This window comes from Tachyglossus aculeatus, chromosome 17, assembly GCF_015852505.1.
Source record: "Tachyglossus aculeatus isolate mTacAcu1 chromosome 17, mTacAcu1.pri, whole genome shotgun sequence".
In the NCBI taxonomy this organism is placed as follows: domain Eukaryota; kingdom Metazoa; phylum Chordata; class Mammalia; order Monotremata; family Tachyglossidae; genus Tachyglossus; species Tachyglossus aculeatus.
Genome location: NC_052082.1, coordinates 10,028,926 through 10,047,221, shown reverse-complemented (window position 1 = coordinate 10,047,221; position 18,296 = coordinate 10,028,926). Strand labels below are relative to the sequence as shown.

General features: G+C 45.5%; 1 protein-coding gene across 2 annotated transcripts; it reads right to left on the bottom strand.

The window, feature by feature from the left end:
- Positions 1–1,307: 1,307 nt before the first annotated feature.
- AREG (amphiregulin) lies at positions 1,308–18,071 on the bottom strand. Of its 2 annotated transcripts, none has more exons than XM_038759816.1 (6): positions 17,920–18,071; positions 12,544–12,744; positions 8,516–8,717; positions 7,807–7,962; positions 3,794–3,904; positions 1,308–1,506 (listed from the first exon to the last, which is right to left on the bottom strand). In XM_038759816.1, the coding sequence occupies exons 1-5, from the start codon at positions 17,969–17,971 to the stop codon at positions 3,811–3,813; spliced, it is 705 nt and encodes a 234-aa protein (XP_038615744.1). In that variant the 5' UTR covers positions 17,972–18,071; the 3' UTR covers positions 1,308–1,506; positions 3,794–3,810. The 2 variants fall into 2 exon arrangements, with proteins under 2 accessions (XP_038615744.1, XP_038615745.1); XM_038759817.1 differs by having other exon boundaries at positions 12,544–12,675.
- Between the last annotated feature and the right edge of the window lie 225 nt (positions 18,072–18,296).

Genomic DNA, 18,296 nt, shown 5'->3' with positions numbered 1-18,296 from the left:
ATAATAATAATAATAATAATAATAATAATAATAATAATAATAATAATGACAGCATTTGTTAAGCACTTACTATGTGCCAAGCACTGAACTATGTGCTGTGCATGTAGCTTTAATTCTATTTGTTCTGACGATTTTGACACCTGTCTCCCTGTTTTGTTTTGTTGTCTGTCTTCCCGTTCTAGACTGTGAGCCCATCATTGAGTAGGGACCGTCTCTTTATGTTGCCAACTTGGACTTCCCAAGTGCTTAGTCCAGTGCTCTGCACACAGTAAGCGGTCAATAAATATGATTGAGTGAATGAATAAAAATCAAATCAATTTGGACACAGTTCCTGTCCCGTGTGGGGCTCACAGTCTCAATCCCCATTTTCAGATGAGATAACAGCCAGAGATGGGAGGTGACTTGCCCAAGGTCTCCCAGCAGACAAGTGGCAGAGTCGGGATTAGAACCCTTGACCTTTCAAATCCTGGGCTCTATCTACTCCTCCACGCTGCAATACAGTAGAGTTGGTAGCTACATACAGATATTACAGTCCAGTGGTAGAGACAGACATTAAATGTCTATTAAAGAGAGGGGAAATGGCAGTGTAAGGATATTTCAAATGCTATGGGGTGAATATCAAGTGCTTAAGGCATACTGATAGAGGTGAAGTAGAAGGGTACTATTGTCAATCAGTAGTATTTACTGAGCACTTATCATAAGCAAAGCCCTGTACTAAGCATTTAGGAGAGTTCTCTTTGTTCTGATGACTTGACTTGTACTTCCCAATTTGTACTTCCCAATTTGTACTTCCCAAGCGCTTAGTACAGTGCTCTGCACATAGTAAGCGCTCAATAAATACGATTGATTGATTGATTGATTGATTGACACCTGTCCACGCTTTGTTGTCCATCTCCCCATTCTAGACTGTGAGCCCGTTTGGGTGGGACCATCTCTATATGTTGCCGGCTTGTACTTCCCAAGCGCTTAGTACAGTGCTCTGCACAAAGTAAGCACTCAATAAATATGATTGAATGAATGAATACCATGCAGTAGAGTTGGTAGACACTTTCCCTGTCCACAAGAAGCTTAGAGTTGTACTCTTCTCTCTGCCTTGAGAGATGATCACACAGGTTAAACCTATGCATTTAATCATAGCCAACATCACAGACCTCAAAGAAGTGGAGAAAAAAAAATCCCTTTCAGAGGCATCCAAACTTGGTCCTAATTTAACCCCGGGGGAAGGAGCCCATAACTGATACAGATTGAGAACTGGAAATATTTGATAAAAAAAGTTTAATGAGTTGTAAAATAAATACGCTGCCATTAAATATTAAATAAGTTATTTACATTTGGAAAAAAATACTTTTACATCTCCATACTTTTTGTATGTACAGAAAATCCTTTTAGCATAAAATGACTCCTAAAGGTAATAGCCATCAGAAAGGGTCCATTTTCTAATGGCCTGCGCAAAGTAGGTCATTTCATTCATGGCTGGGATTTGGTAGTCACCATTTCTTCGACAACCTGTTCAGAAACAATAATAATGATAGTGATATTTGCTGTTAAGCACTTGCTATGTGTCAAGCATTGTACTAAGCGCTAGGGTAGATATAAGAATCATGTCAGAGTCTCTGTCCTAGATGGGGTTCACAGTCTAAGGGGAAAAGGAGAAAGAGGTATTTAAATATCATTTTATAGATGAGGAAACCGAGGCCCAAAGATGTTAAAATGATGTGCCCAAGGTCACACAGCAGACAAGTAGCAGAGCCGCGTTTCAAGCGCAGGCCCCCGATCTTTCTGCGAGGCCTGGTGGAAGTTAGTCTAAACAGTTCGCAAGGTGTAACCTCTTTAGCTCTATTTAAAAACCCGTGAGGGGAAACCAAATGACCAAAAACTACATCCCTGAGCCTTCCTGGGAAATTGGCTAAGCTGATCTTAAATTTAAGTTGTCTTTGGCATCATCGGGAAGGGGACAGGACACACAAGCCTTGCCACTAGAGGAAAATCAGGGTGTGGAGAAACAGTGAGTAGTTCATGCCATCGCCTCTTAAAGGAATAAGAAAGACGGAGCATGAGAAGTAGTATGGCTCATTGGAAAAAGCCCGGGCTTTGGAGTCAGAGGTCATGGGTTCAAATCCTGACTCTGCCACTTGTCAGCTGTGTAACTTTGAGCAAGTCACTTCACTTCTCTGTGCCTCAGTTACCTCATCTGTAAAATGGGGATGAATACTGGGAGCCCCCCGTGGGACAACCTGATCACCTTGTAACCTCCCCAGTGCTTAGAACAGTGCTTTGCATGTAATAAGCGCTTAATAAATGACATTATTATTATTATTACGTACCCAGAAAAGCAAGTAAGATAATCAGGGGGATTCAGATATGATGAGAGCTTGAAGAACTCTCATTTCACTAAGACTCCCGCCCCACCTTCTGCATCACCTATGCACTTGTGTCTGTACTTCTTACTGTCACCCCTTTCCCAGCTCCATAGCACTTACGTACCTATCCTATACTTTCCCATTTTCACAATCTAATTTATTTTAATGTCTCTCTCTCCCTCTATCCTACCAACTCTATCATAGTGTATTTTCCTCAAGGGCTTAGTACAGTACTCAGTACAGGTAAGCACTCAATAAATACCCCTGACTGATTGAGAGGGAAATAATTCATGTTGACACGAAGGGAATGGAATGGCGGTGGGGAATTGTTGTTGATGATGATGATGATGGCATTTGATAAGCTCTTACTATGTGCAAAGCACTGTTCGAAGCACTGGGGGGATACAAGGTGACCAGGTTGTCCCACGTGGGACTCACAGTCTTCATCCCCATTTGACAGATGAGGTAACTGATACCACCAGGATGAGGGGATCATTCACTGAAACTTGAATGTGATCGGTTCAAAATGAGAGGAACAGATTCTGGTGAAGAAGTGTTATCAAGTTTCTCGTGTTTAAGGGAGAAAGAGGAAGAGGCAGAGTACTGAGAATGGCCATTTGTCCAATGTGCAGACAGACCCCTGAGATCCTCTTATTAGTAATCAGAGTCTCTATTGACTACACTCCAATTCCTAGTAGAACAGAGTTCTTGTACAAACTATTACTACCCACACTGGTGGGCACAACCAGATGGCAGAAGTTAGCACTGTTGCTAGATTTTTTTTTAAAATGGTATTTGTTACGTGCTTACTATGGATACTGTTCCAAGCACTGGGGTAGTATCAAGGTAATCAGGTTGTACACAGTCTCTGGCTCACATGGGGCTCACAATCTTGATCCTCATTTTATGAAGGAACTGAGGCACAGAGAAGTTAGTAGAGTTGCTACTAACTGGATTCAAGCAAAGCAGCGTGGCTTAGTGGGTAGAGCACAGGCCTGCGTTCTAGACCTGATTCCACCACGTGTCCACTGTGTGACCTTGGGCAAGTCACTTTCTTTGTGCCTCAGTTGCCTCATCTGTAAATGGCAATTAAAGAGTGTGAGCACTTTGTGGGACAGGGACTATATCCAATCTGATTAACTTGTATCTCCTCCAGCACTTAGAACAGTGCTTGGTATATAGTAAGTGCTTAACAAATACCATTATTATTACTACTGCCGCTATTACTAATACTACTACTGACCGGATACAAGGAAAAAATGAAAGGCTAGACCTCTGGGTCTCCAGGTCATGAACACAGTGGCTGGCAATCCTGGCACTCAGCCAAACTCTTCTTTGATAAGGTACCCCTAAATCCGGCTAGGCGTCACCCCCCTGGAGTAATGTGTGACAGTGCTCCCCAAATCACAGATTCCAGGGTAGCAGTTACCCACCTGAGGGCTGGGTCCCGTTACACAATCACATGACCATTTCCAGTGTCTTGACGGAGTTTCTTTCTTTCTTCAGCTTCCCCTTCGAAACCATTGGAATATCTTTTCCGTATCCTGGGGAGGGTGCGGGGGTAAAAAAAAAAAAAAAAAGCATTAAGTTCAGATTGGTTCTCTTGGTTTCCAGATGTGGCAGGTTAAAACAAAAAACAAAGCACGGTGGGAGAGATAAGTTATTCAGGCTGGATGTAGTCCCTATCCCATATGGGGCTCACAGTCAAGTAGGATGGAGAGCAGGTATGGAATCCCCATTTTGCAGCTGAGGAAACTGAGGTACAGAGAAGCAGAGTGGTTCAGTGGAAAGAGCATGGGCTTGGGAGACAGAGGTCATGGGTTCAAATCCCTCCTCTGCCAATTTTCAGCTGTGTGACCTTGGGCAAGTCATTTAGCTTCTCTGTGCCTCAGTTCCCTCATCTGTAAAATGGGGATTAAGACTGTGAGCCTCATATGGGACAACCTGATCACCTTGTATCCTCCCCAGCGCTTAGAACAGTGCTTTGCACATAGTAAGCAATTAACGAATGCCATCATTACAGAGGAGTTAAATGACTGGTTCAAGGTCATAGAGCAGGCAAGTTGCGGAGTTGGGATTAGAACCCAGGTCTTCTGGCTCCTAGGTTCTTACTTAATCTACTGGGTCATGCTGCTTCTTCATGCTGCCTTGGGGGAGAAGGTGTTCCACTTGGCAAGGCGAGCACGTCAGTGGACTAGGAGGTGGTAAAAACAGAGAAGGCATCCAAAAGCTCACAAGAACACCTGTTGATGCTCCAAATTGCTACTGAAGAGCTCCCCGAGACTCAGAAGACCTGAGTTCTAATCCTAGCTCCACCACTTGCCTGTGTGATCTTGGGAAAGTCATTCAACTGCTCTCTGCCTCAGTTTCCTCAGCTACAGAATATTTCCTCAGCTACAGAATAGGGATAAATACCTGTTTTCTCTCTCCTTCTTACACTCTGAGCCCTGGATTCATTCATTCACTCATTCAATCTTATTTATTGAGCGCTTACTGTGTGCAGAGCCCTGGACTAAGCGCTTAGGAAGTACAAGTCGGCAACATATAGAGACGGTCCCTACCCAACAATGGGCTCACAGTCTAGAAGGGGGAGACAGACCATAAAACAAAACACGTAGACAGGTGTCAAAACCATCAGAACAAATAGAATTATAGCTATATGCACATCATGAACAAACTAAATAGAATAGTAAATATGTACAAGTAAAATAAATAGAGTAATAAATCTGTACAAATATATACAAGCTCTGTAGCTGGAATGCTCATATTATATCTACCCCAGAGCTTGGTACATAAGCACTTAATATATACCAAAATCATTGTTAATAATAATTGTTATTATGAAGTTTCCAACCGGTCTAATTTCAGAGTGGAAAGAACCTGAAAGTTGATGTGAAAAACATACACCGAGGTACTTGAATTTGTCCTGGGTGTTGTAACCACTGGAAAATAGAAAGCACCTTTAAATAAAAATAGAATAATAGAAAATAGAAAATAATAGAAAAATGGAATAAAATAGAAGCACCTCTAGACTGCAAGCTCATTGTGGGCTGGGAATTTTTCTGTTTATTGTTTTAGTGTACTCTCCTAAGTGCTTAGTACAGTGCTCTGACACAATAAGTGTTCAGTACAACTGACTGAGGGCTGTTCTCCAGGCTTAAAGTCTGTTCAGAGACTTGCTTATCTAAAACCATTTGATAAAAAACTAAGCTCTAATATCGAGGTCAACCTAGGACCACCGTAAATGTTACTCTCTTTCTTTACTAACCTAATAAATATTGTACCTCCCAAGTGCTTAGTACAGTGCTCTGCACACAGTAAGCGCTCAATAAATATGATTGCATGAATGAATTTATTTTCTGACAAATTGGCGTGCATTTTGACACGACCTTTACTGAGAAGCAGCATGGCCTAGTGGTAAAAGCACAGCAATGGGAGTTGGGAGAAGTGGGTTCTAATCTTGGCCCCACCGCTTGCCTGCTGGGTGACCTTGGGCAAGTCACTTCTGTGTTTCAGTGTAAATTGGCGATTGAATATGTGTTCTCCCTCCCCCATACACGGTGAGCTCCATGTGGGACAGAGACTGCATTCAATCATATTGAACTGTATCTATCCCAGGGTCTAATACATAGTAAAAGCTTAACAAATACCACAATTATTATTGCCGCCATCATACTTGTTCAGCCAGTGGTCTATTTTTTAGTTCAGAGGCCACAATAGCAAGTTTTGAGCAGCCCTGCTTATGAATGAACCTGACCAGAATATTCTTCCAGGAAGTAAAAGCAATAATTTCACTCGGGATTTCTCTTTCATCACTTCTCCCAAGAGTAATGTAGGGTGTTGCTGTTTCAGCTCAGGAGCTTTAAGAGGTACCCAAAGGGTTCTAGCCAGACACCATTCCAAAGCGCGTTAGCATTCAGATAGTTTGATTTTTTTCAGAGGACTTAAGGGGCAGGATGAGATGATGCCTGTCTGCAACTCCTCTGCCGAGATGCCTCTGAAGGGTTGCTGCCCAAACCCTTCTTCACTGTTGGCGTGGAACGTTAACAGACAGGTCTTAAGGCAAACCTGCCCCGCATTTTGCCCGTCCGATAACACAGAATAAGTGTCCTTTCATCATCATTTCTCAAAGCAAGATCTACATATGAAGTAAGAGTAAACAGGGACAATGAAACAGGCCCTTCATTTCCTGAATGGCAGGAGTGGTTGAGCAGGCACACAATCCAGTCGGCAGAGCAATTTGCCAAAACCTAAAATTAGCCTAATGAGTGCACTGGATTTCCTAAGATCCAGTTCAGCGTGAATCACTGGAGAGCCAGGCCACACCCTACCCCTACTTCCCTAGGAGCCAAGAATGCCAGCCAGAGTAGGGAGATATCATACTCTCCAGGGGGGTTTTGGGAGTTAGGGCCTACATTCTGTGCCTGGTGATGGAAAAAAAAATAAAAATAAAGGCCCATCAGTCCAGCAAATGGGGACCGCTATCGCTCAGATAGGTGGGAAGAAGTGAGAAGAGTCTTACTCCCTGATCTACGTTGGGTGAACGTATAAACTGTTCCTTTCAAAGGCAAGAAGGTGAACCTAAGCCTCAAACATTAGGCAGAGCCAGGTAAGGCTCAGTGGACTCTTTCAGAATGTGGCTCTGTAACTCCAAAAGTTCATTCAAGAGGCCATTTGGGAAACTTGCCCCAGAAATCCCAATTTAGAGCTTGCGTTATCCGGAGTGGTAGAGGAGCCTCTGATCCTCCAGAATGGCTAAACAGTGATGCCACCAGGGACTGTTTAAGGCCAACCCCAAGCAGCGTGGCTCAGTGGAAAGAGCCCGGGCTTTGGAGTCAGAGGTCATGGGTTCAAATCCCCGCTCCGCCAATTGTCAGCTGTGTGACTTTGGGCAAGTCACTTCACTTCTCTGGGCCTCAGTTTCCCCGCATCTGTAAAATGGGGATTAAGACTGTGAGCCCCAAGTGGGACAACCTGATCATCTTGTATCCCCCCAGCACTTAGAACAGTGCTTTCACATAGTAAGTGCTTAACAAATACCAATAAAAAAAAAAGCACGACTCTTTCTGGGCCGGACCAAGGTGCTAGCAACGTCCTTTCGAAGTCTGGGTACGTTTCCCGGAGAACAGACTTCCGGGGAAGCAACAGTCTTCAAGTTCCAGTAACAGCCTTTCCCTTCTTCTATCCCAGTGACTAATACAGTACTCTGCACACAGTAAGGGCTTAATAAATGCTGAAAACCCCCCCAACATTTTCTGGGGGCTCCCAAAGCCAGCTCCACCCAACCAGCAGGGCAGAAATCTCTTGCTTCTGAAGCCCGAGGAGGTTGGACTTGCCCTCAAGGCCTGAAGTCAAAATTCTGGGATGGAAATCTCAATCAGACCTTGCTATTCAACCTGACAGCCCCTGTAAAAAAAAGCAGACACTCTCTCGTCATGGTACTCACTGAATTGTAATGATGACCACAATTGCCGTGAAGCTGATGACAGATACCAGAACCGCAACCACTGCTAAAGCCATGTTTGAGAAATCACTGTCTCCTCTGCTGTGAGTCTTCATGGACTGCTCCCCACATCGTTCACCGAAGTAACCCTGGTGGCAACTTCAACAACAAAACACAAACACCACCCGCCACGGAATTAAGGTTTTTTTTATTTTATTTTATTTTTTAAAAGAAGACAACACTTTGCTTTAAGAACTCAGCTTTTAAGTCACCTGCACTTCGGCAGAGACTTCAGAGACGCAGGAGATTTTGCCCTCTAGAAAGGCAAGCTACCGCGGCTACTTTAAAAATATCAGGAAGCACAGTCATCTTTCACGACCAAGGTCTGTCAGTATTCGAACAAGTTGAGATTAGTTTGGGTGTGATATTCCAAGAAGACACACCTTTCCATTCTTTGTTCTTGTAATTTATGACCAACTGATGAGTTAAGCGGCTTGCTATGCAGCTTCTAAATTCCACTATCGCTGAGTTTTACATGGCCAAACTGTTTTCAGCTGGAACAGTGTGGAGTGGCTCAGGAAGAGAATACATTTGCAAACTGGTGGGGTGGCCTTGCCCAACTCTTTAAAGAAAATTATCGATTCAGAGCAAGGAAGCTCTCCCGGAGCCCAGATCGTGATTAAACTCCTCGGTCATTTGGACGTGGACTTACTTGCATGTTGCTTTCTGGACGCTTTCAATGTATTTACATTCCCCGTGGATGCAGTAATTTTTGAAGTCCGCATCGCACGGAGTTTTCTTCCTTTTGTTTTTCCTGTTCTTGCCATTTTCACCCCTGTTCTTCTTCCTCTTGGGCCTGTCTGGGTTTTTTTCACTGTCGGTTTTGTTTCTCCTGGGTTTCACTAAATGCTCCACTGCAAAGAGACAAAAATCACCCCAGTGTTAGCACCTCGCACTGGGCGGACTTGCCTATCTCAGGTTACCATGGCTGAGGCTGTTGTTGAGTAGGGACCGTCTCTATATGTTGCTGACTTGTACTTCCCAAGCACTTAGTACAGTGCTCTGCACACAGTAAGTGCTCAATAAATATGATTGAATGAATGAGGCCCCTGGAGAGGCGTGAAGTAGCGTGGGGCTTCTAAACAGGCCAAGTTCGGAATAATCCACATTCAACATACGCAAAGAGGGCAGGGATCCCAAGCACTTCAACACTGCTGTAAGCACTTGGGAGAGTACAATATAACAGAGATGGTAGACACGTACCCTGCCTGCAATGAGCTTAATCTAGGGAATTTAGGTCAGTGCTCTGCACAGAGTAAATATCACTGCTCAATGGCTCCTTATCACCGCTGAGCATCCATCTTGCAGCATCTTGCAGGCTCTGATCGTCCTGTATCCCACCTATTAGGTGGACAGAGAGAGAATGGGCAAGGACGAGAGGTCTCAAACCCATCCTTGATGCCATTTGTGAACAACTCTCCAAAAAGGTGGCAGGGGAGGGCGACAGGAGGTGAAGGGGGTCTTAGAATGTCCCCCAATTGCCATAGGTAACGGAAAATAAGCCGTCCCCTTCCTAGTGGAAAGGGCAGGGAGATAGAGGACCTGGTTTCTAAACCCAGCTCTGCCACTTGTGTTCTGTGTGACCCTGGGCAAGTCGCATCTCTTTTCTGTGCCTCAGTTACCTCATCTATAAAATAGGGATTAAGACTGTGAGCCCCATGTTGAACACAGACTGTGTCCAACCTGAAGAGCTTGTATCTACCCCAGCGTTTAGTACAGTGCCTGGTGCATAGTAAGCACTTAAACACCACAAAAGAAAATACCCTAATAGTTCATAGACTGTACGCTTGTTGTGGGCAGGGAACGCGTCTACCCAGTCTGATGCATTGTCATCTCCCAAATGTATTGTATTGTTTAGTACAGTGCTCAGCGAACAGTAATCGCTCAATAAATGCCACTGCTTGACTTCTGAGAGTGCATCAGGGCAATCTGAGTCAAGTTCCGGCAATTTACCCCTCCTGCCTTCACCAGTGAATCAAGCAACGAGGACTGTTAGTTTGTTAAACTCCTCGTGAGCAGGGATATTTGTATTCCTCTAAACTGTAGATGCTATGCTTTCCACAAAGGAGGCATCTAAACACTATTGACTGATTGACCAGGCCACAGTATACAGAAGCAATGGGGCTTTCCACCAATAATTACCGTTGGGCAGGGTATTTAGCCGAACCCAACAGAGAGAATGGCTGAACTCATCCCTGGGACTGGGAAAACCAGAGTAGCTGGCTTGGGCATGGATAGAGACACAAACAAAATAAAATCCCCTGGTAATATTTTGGGGCTCCCTCCTGCCATCTGTAAGCGCTAAAGACAGTGCCCTGCACACAATAAGTGCTCAGTAAGTACAAGTTATTGATCCTTAGCAAAGGTTCTGTAGTTTGGGGATGGAGCTGGCTAGGGAAGAGGCTGGGAAATTTTTAAGTGCTACCTCTTTCCAGCAAAATGACCATTTCTGAATGTCTTGGCTCTTCACATCTTAATTCCAAGCTCTTAGTACAGTGCTCTGCACTCAGTAAGAGCTCAATAAATATGATTGAATGAATTAGCCGTCAATGCAGATTTGAAGTCTGAGGGGCTAACCTTAGTCTGTGGATCAGCTCCTTTGGCTACGAATAGGGAGTTACAAACATTAAGGATTTGGGTCTCAGATATGAACTCAAAGCTAGTACTCCATCATTATGCATATCTGATCAAGAGAATAGAAAGATATCATTAATAAGTGGTTAGTCACTGCAGCTGAGTGTATTAACAGATGGTTAACCCCATGTGTGGTTAATTTAATAGCTTTCCAGAGGAGTTCAAACAGGCTATCACGCTTTCTGCGATACACATTTCCCTCTTTAAGCTCGGACCACTGCCAACACTAGGAATCTGACCTAGTTCTAACAAAGTTCCTTCCCTTCATGTTCGTCAGACCAATAGCACGGTCAGAAAGCCAAAAAGCGAAAAGACCTGGTGTTAACAGTGGCCTCAGAGTGCTCAGTGGTCTTGAAAACACTTCTCCTAATAAATAGTATTTATTGAGTGCTCACTGTGTGCAGAGCACTGTACTAAGCACTTGAGAGTACAATAATAATAATGATGGTATTTGTTAAGCACTTACTATGTGCCAAGCACTGCTGTATGCACTAGGGTAGATACAAGGTCATCAGGTTGTCCCACGTGGGGTTCACAGTATTAATCCCCATTTTCCAGATGAGGGAACTGAGGCCCAAAGAAGTTAAGTGACTTGCCCAAAGTCACACGGATTAGTGGCGAGGCCGGGATTAGAACCCATGACCTGACTCCCAAACCCATGCTCTTTCCACTAAGCCACTTTACTTCTCTACCAACAGAGTTGGTAGGTGTGATTTCTGCCCTCAAATAGCTTCCAGTCTAGTGAAGGAGACAGGCATTAAAATAAATTACAGGCGGCAGGGGTGGCAAAGTATGAAGACATGGACATAAATGCTGTGGGGCTGGGGAGAGTAGCAATCTCTGCCAGCGCTTAGTACAGTGCTCTGCACACAGTAAGTGCTCAATAAATACGATTGAATGAATAAAATGCTGCTATTCTGCGACAGAGACTCTAGCTACCTATCACACAATCAAATTTTTTGAGGGGTTCATTCATTCAGCTGTATTTATTGAGCACTTACTGTTGTGCAAAGCACTGTACTAAGCGCTTGGGAAAGTACAATGTAACAATAAAACACTTTCCTTGCCCACAACGAGCTCACAGTCTAATGAATTACTGTGTGCAGGGCATTCATTCATTCATCCAGTCTATATTTATTGAGTGCTTACTGTGTACAGAGCACTGTACTAAGCACTTGGGAAGTACAAGTTGGCAACATATAGAGACGGTCCCTACCCAACAACGGGCTCACAGTCTAGAAGGGGGAGACAGACAACAAAATTTCACAGATTTTACATTCCCCCATTTTACAGATGAGGGAACTGAAGCATGTAGACAGGTGAATGTACTAAATGCTTTGGAAAGCACAAAAAATGGTTGATTGACATGTTCCCTGTCCACAGGGAGTTTACAGTTTGGGAGGAGGGGGTGGGCAGGGGGGTGAAATAATCAATCATATTTATTGAGCGCTTACTGTGTGCAGAGCACTGTACTAAGCGCTTGGGAAGTACAAGTTGAATCACACAATCAGTTGAAAGGTTAACGCCTTCTAGCTGGAGGTCACACCAAAGTGCTTTCCGCACGCAGAGCACTGTGCTACGCGCTTGGAAGGGTACAATCAGTCAATTGTATTTATTGAGCGCTTACTGTGTGCAGGGGAGTCAGACATTAGTATAAAAATAAATTACAGATATAATAATGATGGCATTTATTAAGCGCTTACCACACGCAAAGCACTGTTCTAAGCACTGGGAAGTGAGTAAAGGGAGCAAGTCAGGGCAGAGTGGGAAGATTCGATCCTTTTAGACTGCGAGCCCACTGTTGGGTAGGGACTGTCTCTATATGTTAACAATTTGTACTTCCCAAGCACTTAGTACAGTGCTCTGCACATAGTAAGTGCTCAATAAATATGATTGATGATGATCCCAGCTCAGAAGGGGTTCTCGGCATAGCGGGGCTGCTCACCCCCTCTCCTGCCCCCCAGGCCTCCCCTAAAAGTTTCAGCCTCTAAGAAAATTGGTCCAAGTCATCGCCCTGGATACGGGCCACGATGGCTCTCAACGCACCTCTGATGGAGTCGTCTAGTATGTATCCAGAGATCTGGGGTTCGTTCTCATACTCTTCCGAACCGTAGTCTTTGTCGGTCGCCGTGGACAGCTCGCCTCCCGACGACCCCCCGGGCCCCTCCGTGGTCCGGTCTGTGGGAGAGAGTTCATTTTTCCCAGAGTCGGTGGCGTCGAGGACAGAGCCAGTGGCATGGTGGCATACTAGGGAAGAGAAGGGAGGAGGAGGGGGAAAAAAAAAAAGAAGTGAAACAGGATGCCATTCCTACCAGTCAGCTCCATCCCGGAGACGTGTTTACCTTCGGTCGGATACCTGTGCGGCTCTTGCACACGGAGTATTGTTTGGGGCTGAGTCACTTAGAAAAGCAGCTTTTATTTTTACAAACTCAGCTGTTCCAATTATGAGGCTTCCTGGTTCGCTGTTTTCCTTTTCACCCGGATTCCACTTCTCCCGGTCGCTCTCCTCTCTGGTCAGCAGGGCTTTAGGGACCAGTGTTTCACAGGGAAGTGCTGGCATGAAAGGGGGTGGCGTCTCAAAGGGGAGAGGGGATGCCCAAATGGGATTAGAGGCTCCACCGCCTGTCTGCTGGGTGACCTTGGGCAGGCCACTTAACTTCTCTGTTGCCTCAGTTCCCCCGTCTGTCAAACGGGGATTAATAATAATAATAACAACGGTATTTGTTAAGCGCTTACTATGTGCTAAGCACTGCCCTAAATGCTGGGGGGGGGGGGATACAAGGTGATCGGGTTGTCCCATGTGGGGTTCACAGTCTTCATCCCCATTTTACAGATGAGGGAACTGAAGCCCAGAGAAATTAAGTGACTTGCCCAAAGTCACCCAGCTGACGATTGACGGAGCCGGGATTCGAACCCATGACCTCTGACTCCCAAGCCCGTGCTCTTTCCACTGAGCCACACTGCTTCTATGCCTGCGAGTCCCCTGTGGGACAACCTGTTGAACTTGTAACTCTTCCAGCGCTTAGAAAAGTGGTTGGCACATAGTAAGCGCTTTGCAAAGGCTATAATTATCATTATTATTGGATTGAATGAGGATTTAACAGATACCATTATTATTATGGAGTTTGGGTTGGGGGTTGCGAAAAGCTAGAGGGCCGAAAGAGCCGGATAGGGGGCCTGGGAAGCTTCCGGCTCTTCCCAGCCCTGCTTAGACTGTGAGCCCACTGTTGGGTAGGGACTGTCTCTATATGTTGCCAATTTGTACTTCCCAAGCACTTAGTACAGTGCTCTGCACACAGTAAGCGCTCAATAAATACGATTGATGATGATGATAATGATGGTTAAGTGCTTACTATGTGAAAAGCACTGCTGGGGGGATACAAGGTGATTAAGTTGTCCCACGTGGGGCTCACAGTCTTAATCCCCATTTTACAGACGAGGTAACTGGGGCTCAGAGAAGTTAAGTGACTTGCCCAAGGTCACACAGCTGACAATTGGTGGAGTCGGGATTCGAACCCACGACCTCTGACTCCAAAGCCCGGGCTCTTTCCACTGAGCCACGCTACTTCTGTTAGGATGCTCTTGGGTCTGATGGGGAGGCGGTCCGACCCCAGGGAATTGTGAGAAAGTTTTGGCTTCACCCCCGCAACTGGAAACCCCTGGGGACAACTGCCCACGTGTCCTCCAAAGACTTGGCACCCATGAGCTCGACAGTGGCCTGGCGTGGGCTGGCTAGGGAACACAGACCCCAGGTAGCCCTGGGGCTGTTGGCTACCACCTGCTCTGGGGGTGACTACCGGGTGACCTCATTGGACATTCACCCCACAGAAAATGGGAGTGGGGTGTGTGTGTGAATCCTGCCTTAAGTGGCATGACCTAATGGAAAGAATACTGGGTGGGCGGGGGGGATGTCGGGAGGCTTGGCTTCTAGACTGTGAGCCCACTGTTGGGTAGGGCCCGTCTCTATATGTTGCCAACTTGGACTTCCCAAGCGCTTAGTACAGTGCTCTGCACACAGTAAGCGCTCAATAAATACGATTGATTGATTGATTGATTCTGATCCTGGCTCCGTCACTTGTCTGCTGTGTGACCCGGGGCAAGCCACTTTAACGTCTCTGCGTCTCAGATTCCTTGTCTGTACAATGGGGATTAAATAGCAATAGTAATGATGGCATTTACTTCCCAAGCACTTAGTACAGTGCTCTGCACACAGTAAGCGCTCAATAAATACGATTGATGATGATGATTTGTTAAGCGCTTAACTAAGTGCAAAGCACTGTTCTAGACTGTGAGCCCACTGTTGGGTAGGGACCGTCTCTATGTGTTGCCAACTTGTACTTCCCAAGCGCTTAGTACAGTGCTCTGCACACAGTAAGCACTCAATACGATTGATGGATTGGTTGTTCTAAGCGCTGGGGGGGGGGGTTTACAAGGTGATCAGGTTGTCCCACATGGGGTTCACAGTCTTCATCCCCATTTTACAGATGAGGTAACTGAGGCACAGAGAAGTCAAGTGACTTGCCCAAGGTCACAGCTGACAAGCGGCGGAGCATGTCAAATGCCATCATTATTTCCTCGGATCTCTACTTGTCTGCTGTGTGACCCTGGGCAAGTCACTTCACATCAGTGCCTAGAATAGTGCCAGTGCTTAGAACAGTGCTTGGCACATAGTAAGAGCTTAAAAAATACCTTTATTATTATTATTATAATCTTGGTGCCTCAGTTCCCTTGCCTGTAAAATGGGGAGAGACCATGATCCCTATGTGGGAGAGGAACTGCATCCAACCCCATTTGCTAGTATCTACCCCAGCGCTTAGTACAGTGCCTGGCACCCGGTAAGCCCTTAACAAATACCATAATCATTATTAGGGAGGGTAGAGAAGCAGCGTGGCTCAGTGGAAAGGGCATGGGCTTTGGAGTCAGAGTCATGGGTTCAAATCCCTGCTCTGCCACTTGTCAGCTGTGTGACTTTGGGCAAGTCACTTCTCTGGGCCTCAGTGACCTCCTCTGTAAAATGGGGATGAAGACTGTGAGCCCTCTGTGGGACAATCTGATCACCTCGTAACCTCCCCAGCGCTTAGAACAGCGCTTTGCACATAGTAAGAGCTTAACAAATGCCATCATCATTATTATTATTATTGAGGGGCAGCCGCATTTTGGGGTGGGGCTAACAGACCCCAGAAGCCAAACTCCTGCCTGGATTTTGGAGGTTCACCCTGGGGGGTGCCCCAGAAGCCCCCCGACCTCTTAGAGAAGCAGCGTGGCTCAGTGGAAAGAGCACGGGCTTTGGAGTCAGAGGTCATGGGTTCGAATCCCGGCTATGCCACATGTCTGCTGTGTGACCTTGGGCAAGTCACTCAACTTCTCTGGGCCTCAGTTACCTCATCTGTAAAATAGGCATTAAGACTGTGAGCCCCACGTGGGACAACCTGATCAACTTGTATCCCCCAGTGCTTAGAACAGTACTTGGCACATAGTAAGCACTTAACAAATGTCATCCAGCACTTAGAACAGTGCTTTGCACATAGAAAGAGCTTAATAAATGCCATTATTATTATTATTATTATTTGGGGCTGGGCCACCTCCTGGGCAGCCCTGGGACGTTCATTCATTCAGTTCATTCAATCGCATTAATTGAGCACTTACTGTGTGCAGAGGACTTTACTAAGCGCTTGGGAAGTTCAAGTTGGCAACTTATAGAGATGGTCCCTACCCAACAGCGGGCTCACAGTCTAGAACGGGGAGACAGACAACGAAACAAAACATATTAACAAAATAAAATAAATACAATAGATATGTACAAGTAAAATAGAGTAATAAATCTGTACAAACATATATCCATATATACAGGTGCTGTGGGGAGGGGAAGGAGGTAAGGTGGGGGGAGGAAGGTAGACTGTGAGCCCGCTGTGGGGTAGGGACCGTCTCTATATGTTGCCAACTTGTACTTCCCAAGCGCTTAGTACAGTGCTCTGCACACAGTAAGCACTCAATAAATACGACTGAATGAAGGGATGAATGAAGGAGGGGGTTCAGTCAGTGTGACCTTGGGACATGCCCAAGGAAGACCTGCCCAGCCAGTCCTGGGGGGGTGGGATGGGATGAGGGAGGGATGGGACAATCCCTATCTATTGGTTAATAATAATAATGATGATGGTATTTGTTAAGTGCTTACTATGTGCCAAGCGCTGTTCTCCCCCTTCTAGACTGTGAGCCCACTGTTGGGTCGGGACCGTCTCTCTATGTTGCCAACTTGGACTTCCCATGCGCTTAGTCCAGTGCTCTGCACACAGTAAGCCCTCAATAAATATGAATGATTGATTGATTGATTGATTAAGTGCTTACTATGTGCCAAGCGCTGTTCTCCCCCTTCTATAATCAATCAATCGTATTTATTGAGCACTTACTGTGTGCAGAGCACTGTACTAAGCACTTGGGAAGTCCAAGTTGGCAACATTTAGAGACAGTCCCTACCCAACAGTGGGCTCACAGTCTAAAAGGGGGAGACAGAGAACAAAACCAAACATACTAACAAAATAAAATAAATAGAATAGATATGTACAAGTAAAATAGAGTAATAAATATGTACAAACATATATACATATATACAGACTGTGAGCCCACTGTTGGGTCGGGACTGTCTCTCTATGTTGCCTACTTGGACTTCCCAAGCGCTTAGTCCAGTGCTCTGCACACAGTAAGCGCTCAATAAATATGAATGATTGATTGATTGATTAAGTGCTTACTATGTGCCAAGTGCTGTTCTCCCCCTTCTATCAATCATTCATTCGTATTTATTGAGCACATACTGTGTGCAGAACACTGCACTAAGCGCTTGGGAAGTCCAAGTTGGCAACATATAGAGACAGTCCCTACCCAACAGTGGGCTCACAGTCTAAAAGGGGGAGACAGAGAACAAAACCAAACATAGTAACAAAATAAAATAAATGGAATAGATATGTACAAGTAAAATAGAGTAATAAATATCATCATCATCATCAATCGTATTTATTGAGCGCTTACTATGTGCAGAGCACTGTACTAAGCGCTTGGGAAATACAAATTGGCAACACATAGAGACAGTCCCTACCCAACAGTGGGCTCACAGTATAAAAGGGATATGTACAAGTAAAATAAATAAATAAATAAATAAATAGAGTAACAAATATGTACAAACATATATACATATATACAGGTATACATATATACAGGTAGACATGGATGTGGGGTACAAAGATATATACATATATATATATATATATATATACAGACTGTGAGCCCACTGTTGGGTCAGGACCGTCTCTCTATGTTGCCAACTTGGACTTCCCAAGTGCTTAGTCCAGTGCTGTGCACACAGTGAGTGCTCAATAAATACAATTGAGTGAATGAGGGGAGGGGGGGATAGGAAGGAGCCCCTCTCACCTGAGCAGAGGAGCAGAAGGACCAGCAGAGGTGGGCAGAGCGGCGTCCTCATGGGTCCCCCGGGCTGGATGGGACCCCTCTGGGCCCAGGCCGCTGGACAGGAGGGAGGAGGGTGTCAAAGGACCAGAGGCAGGGGACTGGCCAAGGAAGGAAGGAAGGAAGGAAAGGAGAGCAGAGCTGCGAGGTGTGGGCCCACAGGTGAGCCAGCCCAGGTGTGCAGACACTTGGCATCTGCCACTTTATAGGACGCTCCCCAGGGTGGGGCGGGGGCTGGCTTTGTGATGTCACGCCCCCCCCCCCAACCTCCAGACACACACTCACACCCCATCAACCAACCTCAGCACTTAGAAACCAGCCAATGGGGTTCATTATTCCAA

Bases quoted from the DNA above. Each gene is read 5' to 3' on its own strand.
- AREG (XM_038759816.1), bottom strand. From the start codon at position 17,971: ATGAGGACGCCGCTCTGCCCACCTCTGCTGGTCCTTCTGCTCCTCTGC. The intron at 12,745-17,919 runs GTGAGAGGGGCT...TCTCTTCCCTAG, and splicing joins CCTTCTGCTCCTCTGCTCAG to TATGCCACCATGCCACTGGC. The intron at 8,718-12,543 runs GTGCGTTGAGAG...GTCTCTTTGCAG, and splicing joins ACTAGACGACTCCATCAGAG to TGGAGCATTTAGTGAAACCC.